The sequence below is a fragment of the Colletotrichum costaricense genome (genome assembly GCF_030867565.1).
Source record: "Colletotrichum costaricense strain IMI 309622 chromosome Unknown Scaffold_1.1, whole genome shotgun sequence".
In the NCBI taxonomy this organism is placed as follows: domain Eukaryota; kingdom Fungi; phylum Ascomycota; class Sordariomycetes; order Glomerellales; family Glomerellaceae; genus Colletotrichum; species Colletotrichum costaricense.
In genome coordinates this window covers 968,483-992,092 of record NW_026848230.1, presented here as the reverse complement: position 1 = coordinate 992,092, position 23,610 = coordinate 968,483, and the positions used below count along the sequence as shown (strand labels likewise).

General features: G+C 53.6%; 7 protein-coding genes across 7 annotated transcripts; 3 read left to right on the top strand and 4 right to left on the bottom strand.

Moving 5' to 3' along the window:
• Positions 1-1,129: 1,129 nt before the first annotated feature.
• Positions 1,130-3,730, bottom strand: CCOS01_00370 (mechanosensitive ion channel; the record flags this gene model as incomplete). Its single annotated transcript, XM_060448567.1, has 1 exon — positions 1,130-3,730. One exon carries the CDS (start codon positions 3,728-3,730, stop codon positions 1,130-1,132), a length of 2,601 nt encoding a protein of 866 aa, XP_060320005.1.
• A 2,320-nt stretch (positions 3,731-6,050) lies between these two features.
• Positions 6,051-6,383, bottom strand: CCOS01_00369 (uncharacterized protein; the record flags this gene model as incomplete). Its single annotated transcript, XM_060448566.1, has 1 exon — positions 6,051-6,383. One exon carries the CDS (start codon positions 6,381-6,383, stop codon positions 6,051-6,053), a length of 333 nt encoding a protein of 110 aa, XP_060320004.1.
• On the top strand, positions 6,090-6,470 carry CCOS01_00368 (uncharacterized protein; the record flags this gene model as incomplete). Its single annotated transcript, XM_060448565.1, has 1 exon — positions 6,090-6,470. One exon carries the CDS (start codon positions 6,090-6,092, stop codon positions 6,468-6,470), a length of 381 nt encoding a protein of 126 aa, XP_060320003.1.
• Positions 6,471-10,291: 3,821 nt separating this feature from the next.
• Positions 10,292-13,679, bottom strand: CCOS01_00367 (uncharacterized protein; the record flags this gene model as incomplete). Its single annotated transcript, XM_060448564.1, has 4 exons — positions 10,292-12,540; positions 12,620-13,100; positions 13,210-13,492; positions 13,561-13,679. 4 exons carry the CDS (start codon positions 13,677-13,679, stop codon positions 10,292-10,294), a joined length of 3,132 nt encoding a protein of 1,043 aa, XP_060320002.1.
• A 1,030-nt stretch (positions 13,680-14,709) lies between these two features.
• Positions 14,710-16,176, top strand: CCOS01_00366 (uncharacterized protein; the record flags this gene model as incomplete). The annotated part of the gene is made up of 6 exons (XM_060448563.1): positions 14,710-14,845; positions 14,955-15,089; positions 15,150-15,177; positions 15,237-15,421; positions 15,496-15,869; positions 15,961-16,176. The coding sequence occupies 6 exons, from the start codon at positions 14,710-14,712 to the stop codon at positions 16,174-16,176; spliced, it is 1,074 nt and encodes a 357-aa protein (XP_060320001.1).
• Positions 16,177-17,034: 858 nt separating this feature from the next.
• CCOS01_00365 (glycosyl hydrolase family 31) lies at positions 17,035-20,081 on the bottom strand (the record flags this gene model as incomplete). The annotated part of the gene is made up of 2 exons (XM_060448562.1): positions 17,035-19,886; positions 19,997-20,081. 2 exons carry the CDS (start codon positions 20,079-20,081, stop codon positions 17,035-17,037), a joined length of 2,937 nt encoding a protein of 978 aa, XP_060320000.1.
• A 1,127-nt stretch (positions 20,082-21,208) lies between these two features.
• On the top strand, positions 21,209-23,338 carry CCOS01_00364 (lipase 2; the record flags this gene model as incomplete). Its single annotated transcript, XM_060448561.1, has 8 exons — positions 21,209-21,484; positions 21,565-21,780; positions 21,867-22,012; positions 22,085-22,200; positions 22,257-22,415; positions 22,461-22,866; positions 22,927-23,150; positions 23,208-23,338. 8 exons carry the CDS (start codon positions 21,209-21,211, stop codon positions 23,336-23,338), a joined length of 1,674 nt encoding a protein of 557 aa, XP_060319999.1.
• Between the last annotated feature and the right edge of the window lie 272 nt (positions 23,339-23,610).

Sequence of the window (23,610 nt, the reverse complement as noted above, 5' to 3'; positions counted from 1 at the left end):
TAGGATACGATATCCATCCTGCATGCCGACTTTCCCGGCTAACCGAGGAAGCAAGCTTGAGACTTGGGACCAAAAGGACCCAAAACCTTATCCGCAAGCTCGGGTTTGGCTTGTTCGAAATGGCAAGTAAAGCCGGTCCTTTAAAATTAAGGTATGTTGATATATCCTTGGCACTAACAGAGAGTGCATCTTTTACCGGGAAAGCCGCCGCGCCCTGTTCCGGATAACCCGGCATCGCAGTCCGGGGGAGGAGGAGGGTGCCGAAGGGAGCGGGACGTGAACGGAATCCTAGCGCAGTATCTTTGATTCAGATGATATCAAAAGACGTTTGCTGAATTGTCCTGAGAAGGACGTTATTTCCTTAGCTTGATGTCCCAGTATGGACTTTTCTAGGGGAATTACTTTGGTGGAGGGGTGCGCCGTTGAAAGTCTTTTCTCCAACCTCCACTTACCGGTCCACATCGGAACGAACCTCTCCTGGTAAACAATCTCCTCAGGAGAAGAGGACGTGCTCGCTGGTCATGCGGTTTTCGGCTGAAGAGACAAAGAACGGGGAAAAGTGCAGTATCGCGAAGCATACAAGAGGCGGCGCCTGGGCGCGCCTTTCGAACTATGTCGCATGGCCCACGCAGAAGTTGCCTGACATCAGAAAATAAACCTGCGTTGGGTTGGTGCGAATTACCTTGAGTAAGGGGGGAAACGATAGAATCACTGTTCGTACGATGACACAATCAGCAACTGAAGATGAGTCGAAAGCTGTCAACTACAGCAAGTGAGCGGAATGGGTATACGCAAGATGAATTACGAATCGAGGCTTCTATTTGGGTATTTTACCCCGATTTCTGTCTGTCCAAAGGAAAGCGTCTTTTCGCTCCTAATGCCAATTTCTGTGAAACAAAACTCCGTCTACACCTTGCGACAGATACTCGGGCGTTCTACCCAGATCCTTTCGTACGCACAGGTGATCATGCAAACTCTTCTCTATCTTCTCCTTCTCTAGGTCGCTTTTCTCGCTTCGCTGATTACAAATATCGCATTATGAAAAGAGTGTAGGTGTCCCGAGCCTGGGTGCAAGGGAAAGGACTTCTATTCTGCTGGGAAAAAGAGATCTCATCGTCTGTCGTTTGATCTAAACAATGTCGCCGGTTTTGGCTCTGCTGGAACTCCGCGGTCGGCCAAAGAAGCGTCGGCGCTGAGATCCAGAGTCGTGACTAGCTCTTGAAGCCGCGGCGCCTGACGTCGCGCTTTCTGGACGTTCGAGGTCGGTTCGTTCGCGGATGCTCTGGAGGCGAGCGACGTGCGGCTGGTGGACCTCTCTGCGAGCCTCAAACACGTCCTGGAAATCGCTCCAGTTGTTGTCAATGAAAGGCGTCATACCAGTGCGGGAATCGGCGCGAGCGCGAGTGGCCACCGCAGTCCCCGCTGTAGTAGGCTGAGTAGTAGAATGAATGGAGTGAGAGTCGCCTCCAGGCGTCGCAGGCTCGATGCCACTGGGACCGCCGTTCTTGGAAGAGTCGTACGAAGGAGGGGCGCCGCCTGCCCAGTAAAAGGGTGTGTTGCGGGAACCACCAGGTTGCACCTGCCAAGGGCCCTGGAGACCAACAGCGCGAACCTCGGCCATAAGCTGGGCGGCAAACTTGTTGTGTCTTTGCAGACGGAGCAGTTCGTTCTGGAAGTTGGACTTGTGGAAGAAGATCAAGTTCATGGTGAAAGATTGAACCTCATTAAGAGTGCGGACTTCAGTAATAATGCGAGGCTGGTAGTCGCGCTTGTGTTCGAGGCAGAAGTTGAGCATGCGAGACTTGAGCTCCTCGATGAGCTCCGGATCGGTGCCGAAACCAAGCTTGAGCTCGATGGGATCGGCCAGACCGGCAGAACGGCGCTGGTTGAGAATGAAAAGGGTGTTCAGCACACTGTTGGGTGCCTGTACAATGTGACCCTCCATCTTCTTAAACTCGGTGTACAGCAGGGAAATTTCCGTAACGTAGTAATCGTCGCCGGTTCCGGTAGTACCAGTGTTGCCGTAGACAGTGACGCGGTCACCGACATCGAATGGGTGCTTGACGAATACGAAAATGATGGACTGCAGGAACTCTTGGGCGCTGGCCTGGAGCAGCCATGCGAGACCGAGGAAACTGGATCCGGCAGAAGCGAGACCGGCAGCGGCAGAGCCTGAGAGAATGGAAATGAAGACGATGATGGCGATAATGACAATGATGACGAGGAAGACCTTATCAAGCTTTTTGATGACGGAATCGAGATCCTTCAACGAGGCAGCGATAGCCTTGCGCTCAAGATGAATTTCGTTGCAAGTAAGTTCCATCTCTTCCATAGAGATATCACCATTGAGATCCTTGTCGAAAATGCTAAAGGCGTGTTCGGCCTCTTCACTGGTCTTGAAGGCGGACTGCATGTCTTCAAGGTAGATGGTCTCTTGACCGTCCTTGGCGAGACTCCGGAAGATGAGGCGGGCAAGAGAATGAGCAGAACCCGTGTTACGCAACATCTCGTATGTGATCTTGCGGGCATGGTTGAAAGCGACCTTTCGTCCTATGAAGTCGTTTCCAACACGAGCCGCAACGCCACCGGCCTTGTTGAAGGCAGTGCGAACATTCTTTCCGACGACACCCATTGGGGTACGGGCGCCTGACCTGTTGCCGTTCTCGGTTGTGAGCCATATAGAGTCCTCGCGATTGATTCGCATCTTGGAGTGCTCGTAAAGGTGCACCAAATGGTCGATATCGCTCTTGTTCGTCTCGATTCGTTGGACGTAGGTGCGCTGATGGAAAGATGTGGCAATCCATTGGATGCAGATCTTCTCCACCCAATTGAGAGCAGCCAGGACCAAGAAAGCGATAATGACCTTCTGGACGATATCGACCCATTTGAGATCCGGCTTTGTGTCGGTGTCCGGGTTGAACCCATCGGGAAGAACGCGGTGGTCTTCGAGTATGGGCGAGTAAGAGCAAAGAATGGCGAGCATCCACATGAAGAGGGCAGTGTGCAGCTCCAGACCCTGGCCGATATCCCTCCACTTCTTATGGTTCGAAGAGCCCATGACAATGGCAATACCGCCAAAGGTGAGGGGCATAAAGCTGGTAACCATACGCGTAGCCCACAATGAGCACCAGACAACCTCGAGCCAGATTCCGAACCAAGTGAGATAAACGCCGTAGGCACCACCAACGGTAGCGCTTTCGGCGTCCACGGCGAAGTGACCGATGAGAACCGGAATGAGAAGGAGCGCGGCACCGGGAATCAGATAGACAAAGTATCGGAAAACACGTGGGAACTTCCTCAGCCACTTCCACAATGCGAAGGCGAAGGCACCGGCCTTCTTCTCGGGCGGCGGCTTAGCGGCATCGGCAGGGTTTGGACCGTTGGTAGCGAAGACATCCTCGGGCTCCATCTCGCGGGTCCTACCCTGGCGAGAACGCTGCTGGGACATTTCATGTTCTTGGTTGGAGATGAGGCGCTCGGCGCGCAACAACTCCAAATCGTCATTGAGGCGTGAGGCTTGTTCTCGTGAGTCTTGCGGCGACATTGGTCCGCCGTGCGTCTCTTGGGGAATATGAAGGTGGTTGTCGGTGTTTAATCTCGTCAACTTTTCGGGGTGAGTTGGTTGGGAATTGGGATCAGTTGCGGTTTGGAGACTATCGTCCGTATGCTGAGAATGCTTCTCATTTTCGTCTGAATTGGCGCGATCGCGATTATTTGTTGGCGTCGTCATGGTAGGCGGGATGAAGAGGCCGCGAGGGGCCGTCGGTTGAGTTGGGCAAGATTATGTGGTGTAAGTGGAATATGTGTGTCCAAGGTAAAACGTTGTGGTTGTTTTGATTTCCGAGGGATCAAGGTGTCCTCCCTTTTGCTTTGTGTAGGTAAGGGCGAATAGGCCCGATAAATGCCGTCAGAGGCAAAAGAATGCCAGCAAGATGATGTGAATTCGCGATTGGCGTTTGCGGTCGGGTCGTTTCGCTCTTTTTCTCGGTGAGAGAGAATTGCCGCCGGTTGGTGGTGACAAAGGCGCAAGTACTCGCGGTGTGTGTTCCGGGGTGAGTAGCTATGACCACCGGCAGGAACTGCGACGAGGATGGGCAGGAGAGAGGAGGACGGTAGACTCTTCAGTCAAGAAGACTCCAGTCGAAAATTGGTACCTTCCTGTTTCCCCGTGGGTGTAATGTACCTGGAGAGCCGGTAAAGCTGGGGAAAGAAATGGGAGGGAAAGAGCTGGGGATGGAGCTTTTGTTGAAAGGTCGAGGGGAGGAGGGCTGGATGAAATATTTCTTGGGAGGTGCACCTTCCCGTCTTTTGTCGATGGGAAAGCTTAGGTTCGATGGAAGTCACCAAGTATCCCCGTACCTCTTCAGATTCAGATGGAGACCTTGGGAATAAGTGAACAGGGAAAGAGCAAGGGGGTCAAGACCGAAAAGGTAATCAGCAGAAATGGCAGGCACGAGCACTTCCATGTGCTTGTAGTTGTTAATCAGCAAGCGGTCGCGTAGTCTGGACTCTTCTTCTTCACGCTCCTGGTGACATTGGATGGGAGCTTTGGCAGGCAATGGCAGCAAAGATATGGGTACTGCTTCAGTCCCCGACACTCCGATTCCCCAGTCTCTCTCGGTCATTTTAGAGAAACAGGGACTTGTAGAGTAAAACTGGACCTCTGTTTCCCCTCTGGCATTGGAGGGCGCGAGGGGCCCCCGGGGGTGGTGTTTGAGCTCAATGAAATATAGAGGGACGGGGTGGGAACCAAGAATTTGACGACAGCGACGATTCCAAGAATTGGCTCCAGAATTCTATCTGCACGTCCGAGCCTTGTTCACGTTGACCAGTGGTGGCGCTTGTGAATCGCTGCTTCGACCCGCGGCGCCACGTCGGTGCCCAGAGAAAAAGAATGGGGGCGACGCGCGATGATCTTGCTTGGGGGGCTTGCTCGTCATTAACATTTAAAAATTGGGTCTCCATTTTTAGCTGGGCGTGGGCCTTGGACCTGGATGTTGGGGCCATCAATCTGGTCCATCTGGCTTTGGCAATGGCATTTCTTGGTGGTTGAATCTCTTCCCCTTGGTGTTTGCTGCTCAAAGCATATACTGGAACTGTAGGTAAATTGTAGTAATCCTCGATTTGAGAACTAAGGTTAGTAAAAAAGTACCTTGAATATGTACTTTACGATAGCTGAAGCAGGAGCTGTTCATGTTTTTGAGTGACATTTTCTCAGAGTGGGAGCTTGGGCACGCTGCACCCGCGGAGGGTGGCAGTGGCAGCGAATGCGACAGCGATATGCCGGCTGGCACTGGGCTCAAAACCGGGTCCGTGCTATCTGACAGGAGAGCCGCTGCAGGGAACATTCAATTCGTGAACCTGGAAACCTTGGAATCTCGAGCGCCTCCTTCACTGGGATGTAGCTGTTTTCCACGGGTAGGAAGCTTTCATTCCTTCCCCCCTCCCTTTTTTTCTTATTCTTCTCTGGGTGGTGGTGAGGACGGATGTCGCTAGTTTCCAAGGACTGAGAAATGGTCCTTCTGTCTTCTAAAGTCCAGGGGTCCAGAGATCGAAGTTGTTCCCCCGGAGCTTCGAATTGCCTTCCTGCCTTCTCAACGACCACACCCACTCGCTTCCTGCCGTAACGTGCTAGGTATTATAGACGGAAGGCACGAAGGGGGAAGGGAGGGACCCTGAATATCCTCTCCGTCAAGTTGATTACCTTACTCGGGAGCACCGCAATGGGCGATAAGGCCATGCCTGGTTTTTTCGCTGTAACATTGCAATTAACTTTGAATTGCAGAGCCCCGTTGCCTTTTCACTTCGCTCTCGACCGAAACTTTGTGTTTTGCAGCACGGCAATCACTGCACTGCACTGCACTGCACTGCATTGTAAAGTGGTCACTGTTGTGCACTGCAAGCTGCGGATAGTCAGCATAGGTCTTTCTTGGCTTTCCTCTGTCCACATCACGCCCCTTGCGCCGAATATTCATCGTCGGTCCGCGGCAGCTCTAAACTGAATGGCGGCTAGCGTCTTCGTCGTCGTCGTTTACACATTGTCCTCATCGTCATATGCCCCATAGACATCCATCACCGCACATGCGCGCATGGAGAAGATGATGCGAATCGGATTCCCTATTGAGATGTGCCTGCCACACATCATCGGAACCCCATACCAACAATGGGTCACTTTCGAGCATCACATTGTCTCCGACGCTCCGTTCGAATGGCAGATGACTGGTACTGGTGAGAATCCGGAGACTACAGCTGCGCATCCATATGGTATACTGGAGCACAATGAACTGGGAGACCCCCACTGGGTCGAACCCACGATCGCCCGTCATCGCGATCCTTTTGGTGCCTTTCCACTGCGGTATTGCCTGTCCATCCGCACGCCTCATCCCTGGCCCGAGTGGTGGCCGTCGTCTGAGACACCGAGACGCAGTCGCATAGTGAGGCTCTCCGCTGCGTCGCAACGAACCGACTGAACCGTCTCGCCCGATCCCGCGAACAGACGGTCGCAGATCACACACGCTGCCACCCGAATCGCCATGTCATGCCGGCATACGTATACGCCAGGGGAGGGGCATGAAGACGGGCGGGCGGGTAAACCATCAGCACATACGCACCTGGCCGTTACTTTTCGCGCACTGCATCCTTTGCTACACTTGACTACCGTGCGAAAACCACCAAGTGCCTTAAGTAAGGTGTTTAGCAGCATCAAGTTTGCAAGCCACCCTCAACAGAAATAGCGTCCGATGGCTGTAGTCGCCAATGCCCAATCTACTGTGGAAAGGGCCGAAGAGACCAGAGACCATTATGTCACCAGCGCCAGCACCAACCAGTGACGACAGATTGCTCTCAGCACCTTCTCTTAGGCTCTTAGCACACCTGTCCTCCCTCGAGGTTATGCAAGATACTTGGCACTAACTGGGACAACGGTGACTTACAGAAGCCCGAAGCGCGGGAGAACAACTGCCAATGGTAGAAAAGAGACTAAGGCCGGGCCAAACTGGTATCGATACGAGGGACTGCCGCAAATCCATTCCACGAGCGGAAACCATGGCAGAACCGGTGTGTCTTGGCGGCAGTACACCCTCTGGATACTCTTGAAGTTTGCCCTGATCTGATTTTGCCGTCCTTGTCTGGCAATCCTGCATGTGTCTGCAGCGGCTAATCAGCGGATGGCTCATTCGATCTTTTGATGCAAAAAAGTGGCCGTCACCCGCCCTTGTCACATCAACACGCATGCAAATCAATCAACCAACCAACCCACCTCGGATTCCGGACTGCATAATTCGCCTGCCAATGTCATTCAGCTGGGTGGGCCGTGAAAGACGACTCCTCAGGCCCCTTCCTCCTGACCTCGAACTTACAGAGTCGGTTCCTTCCTCGCGTCGGGTCACCTCCAACAAAACACGCACCTTCCTTCTCATTCAAATTGCGGTTTGTGCCTATGGACCGACGGTCGGGTGCAGGTGCGACATGCGTGGGTGCTCTTTCCTCTTGCTACGGTGGACCCCCACTCTCATCGTCTCTCAACATGGCCCCACCCGCCACGGCTGACGTCACACGGCGTCTTTCCTGGACCTTCCATGTTCCGCCTTCGACGACGGCCAAACGGGTCCCCTCGCCCGTTTTTTTCCCCTGCCAAGACTCCAGGACCCGGCCGCTGAGCCCCTAACCCTCAGCTCGGCCCACCGTCCCCCGAATCTTTCGAGGCTCACTGTTTCCAACGCCCGGTGCCGTCACTGTCCGACGTCGCTGGATTTGGCCCACGACCAACAGTCTGCCGAATCTTCAGACACGGAGCCCAACCTCGTTCACCTCCAATTGTCCATGGTATAGCTGCATCCATGATAACCCCCCTCGTCTGCAATGTCCCGGACTCCAGAACGTCCAGAAGAGTTTTCAGAATTTCTGCTCTCTCCCCGGATCGTTGAGTCGGTCTGGACTCCCGACTCCAAACTGAGCTCTCAAAGCTCCGCAGGGTCATCTTGTCAAGCTTCCTACAGGCTATGGAGTACTCCGTACACTCCAGTCAGCAGGTGAAAGTCAGTCGGTCGGGCTCATTGACGATACCACAGAGTCATGGATCACTCGCAGATGGATCAAGAGAGAGATGGCTGCAGCCACAGCAGAACATCAGACAATTGCAAGGGTAGCTCACCAACCACTCAGACTCCAGGACACCAATGTCGCTGGCCGCAATTCACAGGCTGCCGTTAGACCTTGAGCCGTTTCACCACTGACCAGACTCATTTACCCGTACTGACACCACAGGCTACGAAGACCTTACAGTCTCACAGTCTCACCACCACGATTTGACGCTTTGAGACATGCCTTATCTCGCCTCAACACCATCACGGCGATAACGCCTTTTAGCGTCCTTGGAATTCCGACCCTCCTGAAAATCTCTCTTTTCCCACGTCTCTAGCTGCCTTAGTGCCAGAAGGGTTCCGACGCAGTGCGACACACAGCACACAACACACCAACCCGAATTGATCACCACGTCACTCTCCGGCTTGCCCTCTTGAGACTTCCGCCTGTCCGTTTTCTCTCATGCTTGCCCTGAAGCCGTTTGCCACCACCGCCATTGCCCATTCCAGTGGTAGCGGACGGTACATCGCTCGCCGCTGAAAGAGTGCTGAATGCAGGTACCACGCACTCTACTCACCCATAATGGCTGCAGCCACCGAAAAGTTTTCTTCAAGTTAATGGTGTTGGGCTCCCAAAATAGCTACACGACTTTTTCGTTGTCGATTAGCATTTGGCAGTGACAGTCGCAAAGAAAATCAGGGTCATCGTCGAAAGCCGCAGTTCATCGCAACTCTTCAGTGGCTGTGTCAGTAGTAACCTAAATCAATAGGACCTCAAGGACCATTCCAGAAATTCTAGGCCGGTCGGAAAACTCGATCGGCGTCGAATGATCGAAGTTGTCTAGCACCCAGTTGGTCCACCGTCAAACTACGCGTCTAGAATATTGCCAACATGTCGTCATGCTCTGCCGCACACCAGCGAACCGTACAGAGGCTGCGATGGCTGGCGCGTTGCTCACGCTCAGATTCGACATTCAAGCTTTCGGTCCCCGAGCTCGTCTACGCGCATCTCCCGAATAGCAATCCTACGCCCGCAGATTCCCTTCCCATCGAAGTGGTGATCGGCATCAGTCCGGGAGGACAACTCAGAGCAAGCAGATCCCTTGACCCACGATTCTCCGACTGGGAAAAAGAGTGACAAGCATCGCCAACCGCCACAATTCGTGTCCGCATTTTCTCGTAGCGATCTCAGCGAGCCCTTGACCTCCACGACCCCGTATCCTTGGTTGCGAAGCCGCTTGAACCAGGCGCAATAAGATTGAGAAGAGCCAGACCGCTCCTTGGCCCTGCTAATTGCTCAACGTTCTAGACGAATCAACACGCCATCCGCTGCCCGTGCTATCGCTCGCGACCGCCCATATCAAGCCAGAATCCATCCAATATCCCTTGCCGACGACGTGCCCTGACCTTGCGCTTCAGGGCTCCCTTCCGGGGACCAGCAGCCGCCCGCCTAGCGCATATGGGAGCAAACGCACGCCAGCCCACCGGTCTATGGAGTACCGGAGCGGAGGACAGCCACCGCGTGTCCGCGACGCGACAGCGACGTTTCTTCACATGCAAGGCTCCTGGCGCGAAACACCCTGAACCCCCCTGATTTTCAACGACGTGCGACCACCATGCCTGTGCCCCGTGCGGCGATTACGGGAATGAAAATGAGAGGATCCAATGAAGAGAGTTTGCTTTATCTCTCGACAAGACCGCTAATGCGAATCATATTGGCGTTGTCTCGGGTCCATGCCGTCCATGCTTTTGCTTTCGCTTTTCTTCTGCCATGCAATTTGGTTAGAGGAGACGACACTTTGCCATACTTTCTCGTAAATCAAACTCTACCCCTGAGTTGCTGCATAATCCATAGTGAATGAGGCGTCGCAACTCCTGCAACGCGACCACACACTTGCAAGCTCAAAGTTTGTTGTGATTTGTGTGGGCTACGAGATGAAAGTAACCAGAAAGACGTCGAAACATCATATTCCGGATACCCGTATGTAAGATCTGACAGGCCAATCTTCAAATTCAGCGATAATTAGTTGTAGCTCATGAGTTTGCCTACGAATGCGGACAAGTGCAATTCACAGAAGAGAAATATTATACAAGAAAATTAAAGATGCAGTCGGCTTCAGAATTCGGAGCGTGCCTTGAAGCAGTGAAATAGCCACTAGAAAGTGAGGCTAAACCACACTCCGTCTGTTCAGACGTTTGACAGTTCTGCTTCAGAGGACGTCGACAACCTCGACCCATTGAACAGACACCAGCCCCTTGAGTCCATACTCTTCAGCCGGATGAGCCTTGAAGTAATTCGCACCCGCAACAGAAGCAGCGCCACCAGACGTCATGATGCTATCCTGCTCAGCTCTGACGCGGTTATACAACGTTGAGGCAACTTCTACCATGACCACGTTGTCGGCGCCCTCGGAGGGATTCAGGTAGTTTGTGATGTCCACCACAACGTCAGGCGAGCTGTTCACGTCGAGAACGATTCTCTCGTCGTTGACCCGGAGTGCCGTTGCGTCCGTGATGGCGCCTAGGTGGAGATGGGCTCCTATGCGCTGTACCGCGGTAGAATAGGATGGGGTTTGGAAGGTGGCTTCGTAGTCTGCTGTGCCGCTTGTGTTGGCCAGGTTCACGGGGTCTAGATCTTTCCAGGGCGCTAGCGGGCTGTTGAGGAACCGGTAAGGTGTGATGGCGGTTTCCATGGAGAGGGAGTCGTTGCTGCTGCGCCAGTCATTGACTGTGATATTCCATACGTCGAGGGTTGTTGCTTCTGGGAGCCGAGAGGTGTTGAAAGTTAGGGTTTTACCGGTGGAGAGGGTGATTTTCGTGGTACCGGGGGCGAGGTGTGCTGTGATGCGGTAATTGCTGGCCGTGGCATTTGTGTTGGGGTCTCGGGACGTGGTATAGAAGAAGCCTTGGAGGAGACCAGAGGTCGATGTTATGTGAGTGCTTGGCGGACGAGGCAGGAAGGGTCTGTTGTGTTCATCATCTGCGAATGAGGCCTGGTTGGAGAAGGCGAGTATGGTAGTCTGGGTTGCTACGAGCGTCACCGGCACGACGATGTCGTTCTCCTCGACGACGTACTGCAAAAGTGGTGATGCCGAGCCCTTCCAGGCATCGAGAACGTACGGTGTCCTGCCCGCCATATCGAGGAAGCTAACATTCGTAGTCGTGGATTTCTCCCCGTCGTTATACAAGAACACAACCTCCGCATCCTCTGTGCTTCGCGAGAAGGAATACCACTTCTCAACAGCATCATCTTTCAAGAACATGACCCGAGGCCGGATGTTGAGAGCAGCAAGAGCAGCTGGTACCTCCTCCACGGATGCAAGTACCTGCACGCCCTCCATCATAAGAACCTGAGCCATGATGTCCGGAACGGATGCGGCCCCGTCTGAACCAACGCTCTGGAAATCCGGGCTTCCAACAACGAAGATCGGCAGTCCTGCTTCCGCAAACACTTTCGTTTGCGTCGCCATCTCCGGCGTCAACTTTGTCTGGTTGGCAAAGATGAGTGCCTTATACGCAGGTCCGTCCGGAGCAAGGATGCCGTCTTCGCCGACAACGGCGTTCGTGGAGGAGAAGCTTGCAGGGCCGAGATAGTCGTACGTGAAGCCCATCTTCTCAAGATTGTCGCTCTCATAGACCACCTTGTCGAACGGTGCAGCGTACTGATAAAACGCAAGATCAACCTTCGCGGTACCAACTTGACTGACAAACTGGTGCCTTGCAACATACGCCATCGCATCAGCCATGAACCCATCACTGGTATCGTTGTCACCTTTACTGTCGACGTGTTGACTACTCCCCCTCCACGCCGGCATCCGTGGCCCCCACATGTCGGTAAATGTGTACGCGAAGACGGTATACCCAGGCCACGTCGTCTGCGCATAGACGCCAGAATACGCGTACCCGTGGACGACATTCATGCTCACACCACCCGCGAGACCGCGGCGGACGGTGCGGAGCAGGTCCGCGATGGTCTGGGTGTACGATGCGCCGTTGACGGCGCCAGCTTCGGAGGAGACAACGGGGTTGCGGGCCATGTGAGCTGGGCCGGAGACGTGGCGGTAGAGGGAGGGAGAGTCGTTGAAGCCGAGGGACTCGCCTTCGGGTGCGTTGACGAGGGGGATTGAGTCGAGCATGTTCAGGGGCAGGTTGTAGGCTGGCTGGTTGGAGTATTCTAGTCCCCGTTTGCGAGCCCATTCTGAGGTTGTAAGGATGTAGTCTTCGTATCCGGCTTGGAGGGTGAGGCGGTAGTCGTCGTTGCAGCGGGAGACCATGGTACTTTTGTCCTTTGAGAGGAAGGATTCGCCGTAGGGGAGACTTTGGGCTGCCCAGTAGTTTTCACGTTGAATGAGGAAGGGGAGGCAGGTTGCGATGTCGTAGCCTCTTTCTGCGCGGAAGGTATCGGCGAAGTTGTGCGTCCACCAGAGGGCCGTGTCCATTTCCATGCTGTCTTCCCAGGCTTGAAAGATTGAGACATTAGCAGCGGCCTCTGGACCTGATGGGGGTTTGACTCCGTGGAAGATGGCAGCTCTACATACCGTATTTACCAACCCGCGCGAGGAGCTCTCTGTCCTGCCCTTCGGGGACGATGTATTCGTCAAAAAAGTCCGTCAGCTTCTTCGCCCCCGCGGCGCTGAAGTGATCGGTGACCCAGGACCCATTCTGCACCCACGTCGCGGCATCGGGCGCGCCTTCGACGGAGCGCTGGTTGGTGTAGCGTGTATACCAGGCCATTATGCGCCATGCGTTTTGTGAGTCTTTGGGGGTCGTCCATGAGATGAATTTCGTGTAGGGATCGACTGAGGTGGTGATGTCAATGACACGGCTGAGATTGACTGCTGTGGATGAAGCATTGAATGCCGGTGTTTCTTCGACAGCTAGGACGAAGGAGAGGTTCTGCTGGCCGAATTCTTCGCAGGGGTGCATGAAGAAGTGGAGGGAGGGGCTCGCGGGTTGAGTTGAAAGGGGAAGGGTCCCGTTGAAGACGTGTCCTGGGGCGACTGTGATGTTGACGTATGCCTAATAAAGTGGTATTAGCCATCCCGATCCTCATACCACAATTTCCGCGAGAGGGCCAAGGATCTAAGTCCCGCGAAGGGAGTTCAGAAGCAGAATAATCGACACTCACCAACTCCAACGCCAGCCCAACACTCTCCGGCTCCGAGGGCACGCCCTGCCCCTGATTCGCGCCAATTGAAAAGTCAAAGAGGATGTCATTGTCCGCGGCCGCCTGCATCGCCGCGCGGAAGACGGTACGAGAAGCGTTTGCGCCGTAGCCGTAGGTTGACCAGTTTGCTGAAGGCGAGCGGAACTGGTAGTAGGGTAAGAACTCGAGGCCGCCGGCGCCAACGGAGGCTATCTCGGCCACGTCGCGGGTGACGGCTTCGATGTCAACTTCGGCATCTGGGAGCCTCATTTAGGGTGAGATGTCAGTGTTGAGAAATTAAGGGAAGGCTGGTTTGGGTAGAGTAGATCTCACCAGTATCTGAACTTTGGGCGGTAGATGTTCGGAGGGGAGACGAAGTCGTCAAGGCTGTGGGCTTGGGATATCGTTGATAATGACGCTGTCAGCGCGGCAAGAGCTCCTAGGCCACGCATGATGTCTTATTGTGGTGAGATAGCCCGTGGGAGCGTCGGTATTCTTGTTTTACTGAAAATCGAATAGGCTTCAGCCCCCTTTTAAGATGGGCGTCATTGAGCAGGTACGCGGAACTTGAACCGCATCTCTGCTCTCATGGGGAGAACCCTCCAGTAGTATCATACTAGTCATCGTTGTTAATAAGTGGCTGCGGAATTTTGTATACGATGCAGATGAGATGATTGTGGATGGAGTTACGCGTGCAAAATTACATCAAAGTTCCAAGACCCTGTACTGCGGCCTCACCAAGGTTGGGTGTATACGAGATCGAAGTCATGGCGGCCGATACGCGTACAGCACTGGGCCTTTCTCGAGATGGCTCGAACAACACCAGGAAGAGAAGACTTCGTGTGAGTCTTGAGGATCAACTCCGCGGGTGATGGCCTGAGGCGGTGGTGAAATTGATCCATCATACGTCCAATCTGCCAGTACTGCTAGTTGGGTTGCAAGACATCGTCATCAGCTATGCCGGAATCGTTGAAAGGTGCGTGGTTTCTCTATGCTACATGCTTGAAGGGGCCACTTCTCCAGGAAGATGATACCCGTCGTCATAATGTCGGCCGAGGCCATCCCTGCAAGGGCCGGCGATGCAACGGCGATGCGGGGCATACGAATGCGAAAACGCGGGTTCGCAGCCCCGTGGATGGAAACAGAACCCGCGCTTCTTGATCTCTTCCGCCACACTGTAATTACTCGACATCTCTCAGAGGACTAGTCTTCCTAAGCTTAATTGCATCCTTGTTTCTGACTTCTACAATGGCTCTCGAGAAGAATGGAAGAGTAGCTGGCCGTCAACCGTCTAGTGGGGAACACGGTTCGAGAGGGGTAAATGAGGGACAGAGCTGCTGGTGTCAGTGTGCTTACTATTCATCCAGAGTAAGGTAAGGTACGCTTAAGTAAGTACGTAGTCAGTTTCAACTTCATCTGTCTTCCATCACCGTTGTGCTTGTGAGTTACTTTGAAACTTTCGACAAGCCTTCCTCTCGCGACATGAGTATCATGGACAGGGCCGTTGCCGTCGTTCAAAAGAACCGACAGCTCGTTGTGGAAAACGTCGTGCTGCCGGCGCTCCAACCTCACCAAGTCTACGTCAGCGTCGAATGGGCAGCATTCAATCCCACGGACAGTATGTCATGCAAGCCATGCCACTCAAACCCCGCGGCTCGCAACCCGCAACTCAATCATCCCCGGCTCCAGCTTTGTGTTTGACGCCCAGCTTACTCATTCCACACCAGGACTTGCGTTTGACGTTGATGCATTCGGAGATGGCGCTGTCCTAGGCTGCGACTTTGTCGGCACTGTTTTTCAAGCTCATCCAAATGTGAGTAGGTTGCAAGTTGGTGATAAAATCGCCGCGTTAGTTTGGGGTGGTAAGTTTTCCCATGGTTCTCACGGACTGTGCGTTACTGACCGTGGACTTGCACTTATAGGGGAGATAAAGGGTGTTGGGGCCTACTCGTAGGTTTTCGTTCACGGTCGCTTCAAGTAGGTTTGCTCACAAGTTTCGAACTGGATAGATCCTATTGCATCGCCGATGAGCGCATCTCATTCAAGGTTCCGAAAACCGTCGAGGGCCCCAAGGCCAGCGCCGTTCCACTTGCCGCAAACACTGCATACCTGGCACTATTCTCCGAAGATTGCCTCGGCCTCTCGCGGGATGTATCTACCACCAAGCCTCCTGTGCTAATCTGGGGCGGAAGTTGTAAGTCATGAGATGGCCGGACACAGCGTTTCTCAATAAACAAGATTGAGGCCACTGATAACGTTCCAACATAGCCGTCGTCGGATACTTCGCCATCCAACTAGCCAAGCTTCACGGCTACGCCGTAGTCACCACCTGCAGCCCCCACAACTTCGACTACGTCAAGAATGCCGGGGCTACCTACGTCTCTGACTACAACGACGCCGATGTAGTAGCCAAACTCCAGACCGCAGCACCGACGCTATCACACGTCTTCGACACCATCGGTAACGCAAGCTCCTCCGCGACGGCAGCCGCTGCTCTGAACGGCAGACCTGGAGTTCTCTGTACAGTCCGCCCGGGCAAGGCAAACACCGAGGAGGTGCCAAGCAACATCAAAGTGACTGATGTGTTCGTCTTCACCGCGTTTCCGACGGCCCATACGTACCGAGGACTAGTGCACTGGCCTGTACGTCTTTCCCGTTCTCCCTCTTTCCTGCTCGGCTTCCATCATAAGATCTCGCCAGGCCGTGCGAGTCGCTCACAGGTCGCGTCCATAGGTCTCCATGCCGAATCACCTGCTAAGTGCTGAGCTGTACGAGCGGCTCCCAAGTCTGCTTGAGAGGAATGCCATCAAACCGCCTCCGGTGAAGGTGCTCGGAAGATTAAGCCCTCGGTCAGTCAATGAAGCAATGGAATTGAACCGTGCAGGAAAGATATCCGCAGAGAAGCTTTGCTTTGATGTCTCTTCTGCTTCCGGTAAGCAGAGCGTGTAAGTTGGTCCGAATCCAAACGCAAATAGCCCCAGACAACGAGTCGATGCTCGGGTCACCTATGGAGTAGGAATCGCAATTCTAAGCATCTTACAGGTGATTCTCCAATGTTTACGAACTAGGCGAGCAACTCGCTCTCCCTCTAGAAGGTTGGCCTCAACATTTAGCGCATTGAGCGAGCCCTTCCCATCGCAGAAACCAAGTCGTTATCCAGGACAAGATGTTTGTAGGCTGTAGCCGCTACCCCTGAGCATCTCGCCATGCAGAGGTCCACCAGGGAAATCAAGCCCATCGCAAGCGAGCGAGGCTGTGCTAAGCTTAACAGGCTCCCCGGACATGTGGAGTTACAGAGCCAGAACTCACGCCATCGTGGATTGTTTCCAGGCGGAAGTCGGGGGCGGAGGGGAGCGGAAAATCTTGGGAATGAGGCTCCACGAAGTCTATCCACTGCAGCGGAGGAGCCCCGACCGATGTTGCACCGTTCCACCCACAAGCCACCGCCCCAGTTCTAGATTAAATAACCGAGATCGCACGGAGTCACAAAGGGGTAAGGAGTTTATGCTCAAGTTAAGCAATCTTTATGAACGTGTTCGTCAATTCTCTCTCTAATGGAGCGCTCTAATGACTTGTGAAGTCTCTCGATCATCAGCCCTTGTGGCGATCAGTGGAGCTCACTGTGTCTATTCTTAGTGTGCTTCACCGCTCAGGCGTCTTCGTCGTTTTCCCGTCTCCTGATCGTCGAGTTCTGCCGTTCAGGACATCCCAGGCGAAGAATCCAACGATGAAGCACGTCAGAGGTGTTGCGCCAGCTCAAGTATGTCTCCTCATCCTCGGACGGTGGACTCGTATCCTTGTACGGTCTCAAGCCAACGCGATGTTGAAGTCCTCTCCAACACGGGCGGCAACTCTGCCTACAACTGCGTAGGCGGCGCGGCCCTTCTCGGCAGCGTGGTACTGAACAGGGACAGTCCAGCTTTTGCCCTCTGACGTGACAGTAACCTCCTTCTTGTTGAGCTGGTTGGTAGCACCAACAACAATGATCTTGTCGACGTAAACCTCCTTCATGGCCTTGAGCCAGGAACCCTCCTTGGTAGACTTGGAGTCACGGCCCTCGGCATCAGAGGATGCAATGGTCTTGCCGTCAAGCTTGAACTTGCGGTAGATGTACTGGCCCTTCTCGAAGTCGAAAGAGTCTCCGTCATCGACGTACAGCTCACCCTCGGCATGGCCATCTTTGCCAACGCTGATGACGAGGGTGTAGTCGTCGAAGCGCATGAGCTTAGCCGAACGGCGGGGGCGGTCACGGCGAGGAAAGATGTGGCCACCACGCATGAGAAGCGCGATCTGGTCGAGGGCGACGTCCCTGGTGAGATACTGGCCCTTCTTGGTGGCGAGCTTTTCGTAGGTAAAGTAGTCGTAGTACACTTCGTCATCAGGAATATAGATGTCGACAGACTCCCTGTCCTTCTCAACAACGGGCTTGTGGAGAAGACCAGTCGATCCGACGAACAGCTGATCGTCAATGGCGAAGCCAGACTCCTCCGTGGGGTTGGTCCAGAACATGGGACGAACAATCGGGCTGCCGTCGCGATGGGCGTGGAAGAAGGCAGTGTACCACGAAGGCATCAAGCTGTAGCGAAGGCGGATGGCGGCAGTGAGGATGCCTCTGAACGGCTCCGCAAGCATGTAAGGCTCGCGGCGACGAGCATCAATGTGAGCGTGGCCACGGAAGAAGGGGTAGAAAGCTCCGCCCTGGTACCAGCGTGCCATCAGCTCAGGCTCGGGGTTACCGAAAAAGCCTCCAACATCGGCGCCAGCAAAGGGAAATCCGGAAATGCCCTGGTTCAGAATCATGGGAACGGCAGCGCCCAGGTGCTCCCACGATGCCTGGTTGTCTCCTGTCCACATGGCACCAAGACGCTGAGAGCCAGCGTAGAAGGAGCGGGTAAGGACGAAAGGTCTGCGGAGCTCGCCCTTCTTGCGAGTGAGGAGAGCCTCAAAGGTAGCGTTGTGGAAGGTCATGCCGTTGATGTTGTGCACATCACGGTGCTCCCAGTTTCCGTGGTGAATGTTGTCCTTGGGCATGGTAACCTCAGGTCCATTAAACACAGAGGGCTCGTTCATGTCGTTCCAGATGAATGTGTTCTCCATGGTGCCCTTGAAAGCGGCGTAGTCGAAGAGGCCAGCCCACCACTCGACGGCCTTGGGGTTGAAGCAATCGACCCAGTGCGAAGAACCAGGCCAGCACCAACCCTCGAAAGGCTTGCCCTCCTTGTTCAAGACGGCTAGGCCCTTGGAGTTCATTTGCTCGGTGATATCGTACTTCCCCTCGTTCTTAATATGGGGATCGATGATAACCACAAGGTTTCTGCCGTGCTCATCAAGAGCCTTGCCCATGCCGATAGGGTCCTTGAACATGTCGGCGTCCCAGGTGAAGTACTTCTTGCCATCGGTGTACTCAATATCGAGCCAAATGACGTCGTAGGGGATCTTGAACTTATCAAACTTGCGGTCAACGTCCTTGACATCATCATCGGAGATGTAGTTCCAACGGCACTGGTGGTAGCCGAGAGAAAACTCCTGAGGCATGGCGGTGGTACCGGTGAGCTCGCCGTAAGTCTTGGAGATATCCTTAGGGGTCGGGCCCAGGAAGATGAAGACGTCGAGAATACCGGCCTCTGAGATCCAGTGGGTCTTCGTGTTGGTCTTGGAGCCAACGCCAAGAGCTAAGGGGTTGGATGAGCCCTTCTCCTTGGTGATGTCAATCCAGGTCTCAGCGCCGTTGAGCCAGAAGACACCGACAGTGGAGTCTTTGCGGTGCGCCTGCATGAGAGGAATCGCTCCGTAGAGAGTCATGGGGCTGTCGAGGACGTACTCGAAGACGTCGGAGTTGTAAAGTCTGTAGGGCTCGGAGTACTTGCCATCGCCGCCACGGGTCTCCTTCAGAGACAGAGGACCAGCGTGCTCAGGGATACCGAAAACGTGCTCGTATCCGACGAATGAGATGTCGAGGGCGACACTCTCGGGACCACGGGGCTTGGAGTCGGTGTTGCCGCCAAACGTCTCGTCCCACCAGGTGCTCTCGTCCTCCTGCTTGACTTCGGTGGATTCGGCCTTCTCAGCGTTCTCTTCGCCCTCTTTCTTTTCCTCGGCGGGTTTGTCGACCTTGGGGCGCCAGTGCTCCATATTGAGCAGACCGCGATCGTTGAGCTTGATGTGGGAAGATCCATCACGCTTGAAGTCGACACTGAAGGGCGAGAACTTGATGACAGCCTCGAACTTGGAAGAGGGGCCGTACTGAATGGTGATCTGGTCCTTATCCTGGTAGGCGACCTTGGCCTCCTTGTCGAGGTTCAAGCCACCAACAATGACGTGCTTTTCGGCTTCGTTGTAGCGCTCCTTGCGGGCAGGGCTGTTGTTTCGCAGCTCGATTTCTCCCTTTTGGCGCTTCTCTTCGTCAACGGTCACACGAGCGGTGCCGGATTCGAGGAAGGAAACGGTGATGGGGAGGCGGACGGTTTCCTGGGCATCGTTGATGGTCTTGAGGATTACAGCCTGGAGTTGGCCGTCTTTGAGTGAGGCAGAGTCGGGGAGGATATTGTAGGGAGCGGCCCAGGTCGAGGACTGGGAGACAGCGTTATCGGCATACTCGCGATTGCGCTTGCAGAAGCCAGATTGGTGGCACTTCTTGAAGTCATTTTCCTTAACCATGACTGCGATTGTCTTGTCAGTATCACTAAGTCAAGCAGTTGGGGGAACCAAGCAGCGTGAATTCAACACAAGTAAGGTAAAAGAAAGGTCATTGCGTCACGGGAGTCCTTACCTGCGGGCTGGATCATGCAGCTAAGTGCCGCCAGTAGACCAAAGAAGGTCGTCCATTTGTAGGACGACTTGCCGATGGTCCCCATGGCGGAGGGGTGTGGTGATTGTGTGTTTGTCCGAAAGGATTGAACGAACTGCTGCAAGAAACTCTGGAATCAAGAAGCGAACATGGGGATGAGAGCAAAAAGAAGGCGGTTCTTCTTTGTAGTGCTCTCGCGTCGCGCGTTTGTGGTTGGTTTTGGTACACTTTGAATCGGGTTGGGTGGGAGGAATTGGTGACGTTTGGGTGGAAGGTACTTGTGAAGGTGAGACGCCGCTTGAGTTCAACAGCTGTCCCCTTGACTAGCTCCACTTTGGGCTTAGCTCGAGTCGCTTGCTGCGGGAGACAGGGGCCTATCGAAGAAGACATGTTTAATCGGATATTGGAAAACGGATAGGTACATAGACCTTACTGACCGAATATTTACCCCGCCATTGGAGTAGACAACTTCCAGACCACATACGGATGGCAATGTTCGTAGGGTCCCGGCCACTTTCTATGAGGAAAGGCTGATGGTGCCTTCTATCTATAAACCTGCGAGATATGCGCCTACACGATGCTTTTGGGCAATGTCATACCCCTGCGATGGATGATATGGTCAGGCACGCTTGAGGGCGAAACGTCTATGAGCGCCTTCCTGATTTTGTCTGAGATCGTGAGCTTCTTTAGGGATGATATCATGTTATGTCCTCACTACTACACATGCTCGTTCTTCGAGATCTGGTTCATGCTGGCCCACGCGGTGATTGTGGAATGGGTGGATCCAGCAGAGCCGGATTGGCTCGGTTGATCACCATCTCATGATCCGCATCACCATCGCAAGAACGTCTGATGCGATTCCACGAACAATTGCCGGACATAATTGCCGGATATGGCGGCACAAAGCGGACGTCTCGGAAAGGCTTGGTTGATCAATTTGATGAGCTATCATTCGAAAGCATCAAAGTAGCCTGCAAGTTGCTCGATTGAGAAGGAGATCCAGTAGTTCTTGCTCTAAGCGATACGGAAATGACCAAGAAACAGTCATCAAGACAGGGTTGCGAGTCAAGAACTGTGACGATTTTCAGGACAGCGATTACGATGAAATGTGATCGTCTGCCCACGATGCACGAATGACAGCAATATAATAGACGCAAAACTCCGTGGAAATCGTACTTGATTATAGTTAGAATCATGCATCCGGACGTGAACATGGCGCGCGTACTGCTTCTGTTACTCGCCGGGCTGTCTGGTGGCCTCTGTCAAAAGGCACCACAAGTCCAAACTAGAAATGGCTCTTATACAGGCGTCCATCTGCCTTTACTCAACCAAGACTACTTCCTAGGCATGCCGTTCGCCCAGCCGCCTGTTCAAGGTCCCCTTCGATTCTCACCACCAGCTTCACTGAACACCTCCTGGACTGGATCGAGAGACGCTACTCAATTCGGCAACATTTGCTATGGCTATGGTGTACGTTTACGCGGCCGAATCACCATACTCATCGCTGAAACAACCACATGTACAGGATGGGCTTGCTAACCTTGCCATAGAATGACAACAACAGGCTCGCGGCACTTGGCTTCAAGATCTCTGAGGACTGTCTGAGCATCAACGTCGTTCGTCCTTCCAACTATACAGACCAGTCGCTGCCAGTTGCCGTGTACATCTACGGTGGAGGCTACTTCCAAGGTGGCAGCGCCGATCCCCGGTTGAACTTCTCGTCCATCATTCGGGACTCTGTTGCAGCTGGGAAGCCCATCATTGGCGTTAGTTTCAACTATCGCCTTTCCGCCTTCGGCTTTCTAGGAGGTTCTGATATCGTGGCTGCTGGAGCTGCGAACCTTGGCTTTAGGGATCAAAGATTGGCACTAAACTGGGTACAAGGGAAGTCGTAGCTGTTGAAGTGCTTGATGGGACGTTTTCAGCTAACTCGTCCGTAGAAAACATCGCCGCCTTTGGAGGAGATCCTACCAAAGTAACCATATTCGGGAACAGCGCGTATGTTCTATAGACTTTCCGAGAGCCCTCAATGAAACCATGGAAACCAAGCTGATGAAGTTTTGTCTCTAGGGGTGCAGGTTCTGTCGGTGCCCAACTTCTGGCGTACAATGGACGCGATGACGGACTGTTCAGAGGTGCCATTTCTCAGTCGGGAGCCCCTGCTGGTTTCTCGCCATTCTCCCCATGTAAGTCACAATCTGCCAGGCTACGACTCTCTGACTGATGAAGTGATCCGCTACAGTTCTCGACGTCGCAAACTGGGACGAAGTCTATGAGAACATCACAGTCGGCACAGGCTGCAGCACGACAGATGCACTCAATTGTCTGCGGAACGTCCCAATCGAGGTTTTGAATGCCGTAGTCAATTCTACAGCCACTTCAGGGGCTTCCTATGGACTAGGTGAGTAGTCACATGTTTGATTGTTATCGAGTCTGGGTTAAGAAGTCCAAGTCTTTGATGGCGACTTTGTTGCCGATGCCCCAGGAGCGCAGCTGGCCAAGGGCAACTTCGTCAAGGTTCCATACATAATCGGCCACAACACAGACGAAGGATCTGCCTTTATCCCAGGGAACAACTTTGACAATGCCACGTTCTATCCAACGTCCAAGATCGACACGGATGAGCAGTTTAGGGAGTACATTGCTTCGCTCAAGGCCAACGAGACGGTTGCAAGTAGAGTGTTCGACATATACCGCCAAAACGCAACGAACCATGCTCTAGCCACATACCCGGACGATCTTGGTGCTGAACTCGGTTACCAATATAAGAGAGCTGTTACGCTCGCTGGTGACTCTAACATCATCGCGCCCACTCGTTACACGGCTCAGATGTGGGCGGCGTACAACGTGCCGTACGTATACCCGCACTGATACTATAAAAGTTGCTGACTTATCAACCAATTGGCATTCAGTCTTTACAAGTATCGATGGGATGTCATCGTCAGCGGATTGCCTCACTACATTGGCGCAACGCATGCGAAAGAGATCTTCTTCGTCTTCGACGACCAAAGCAGAGACGACTACGACGTATGGCCTCTGCAAGACAAGCCTCAGTCTTTCTCCGAACTAGCCTCCATAATGGCAACGGCGTGGGCTAGTTTTGTGGCAACTGGTGACCCGAATAGCAACGGATCAGGTAAGTGTGGTCTACCGCAGGCCTCAACAGCATGGCTGCTGACGCTGAGCTTCATAGTCAACGGTACAAACTGGCCTTTGTATAATGAGTTCAAGGAGAACTTTGTCTTCACTGGTAATGTCACTAGTCATGTCGAGAACGACGATACGCGTGAGCAGGAAATCAGCTTTCTGTCAAGTCTCTTTTGATGTCAAGTGAAGTGGCAGTGACAGATTGAAATGGTGGGACTATGAGCAGGGCCCACAAAAGACATAGAGGTGCCTTATCCTGGATAACCGATTAAATCACATGGGTCCCGCTGTGCCACTTAAGAGATTATCCGAGATGCGGTAAGCCGGAAGATGGGTACCTGATTCGTACCTGACAATCAGGATCTCAATCAACACGCACCATGATTATTTACTTATGTATCAACCCAAAACTGCACGACTTTTGAGCTTCTCTTGAGCGAAATGCAAGG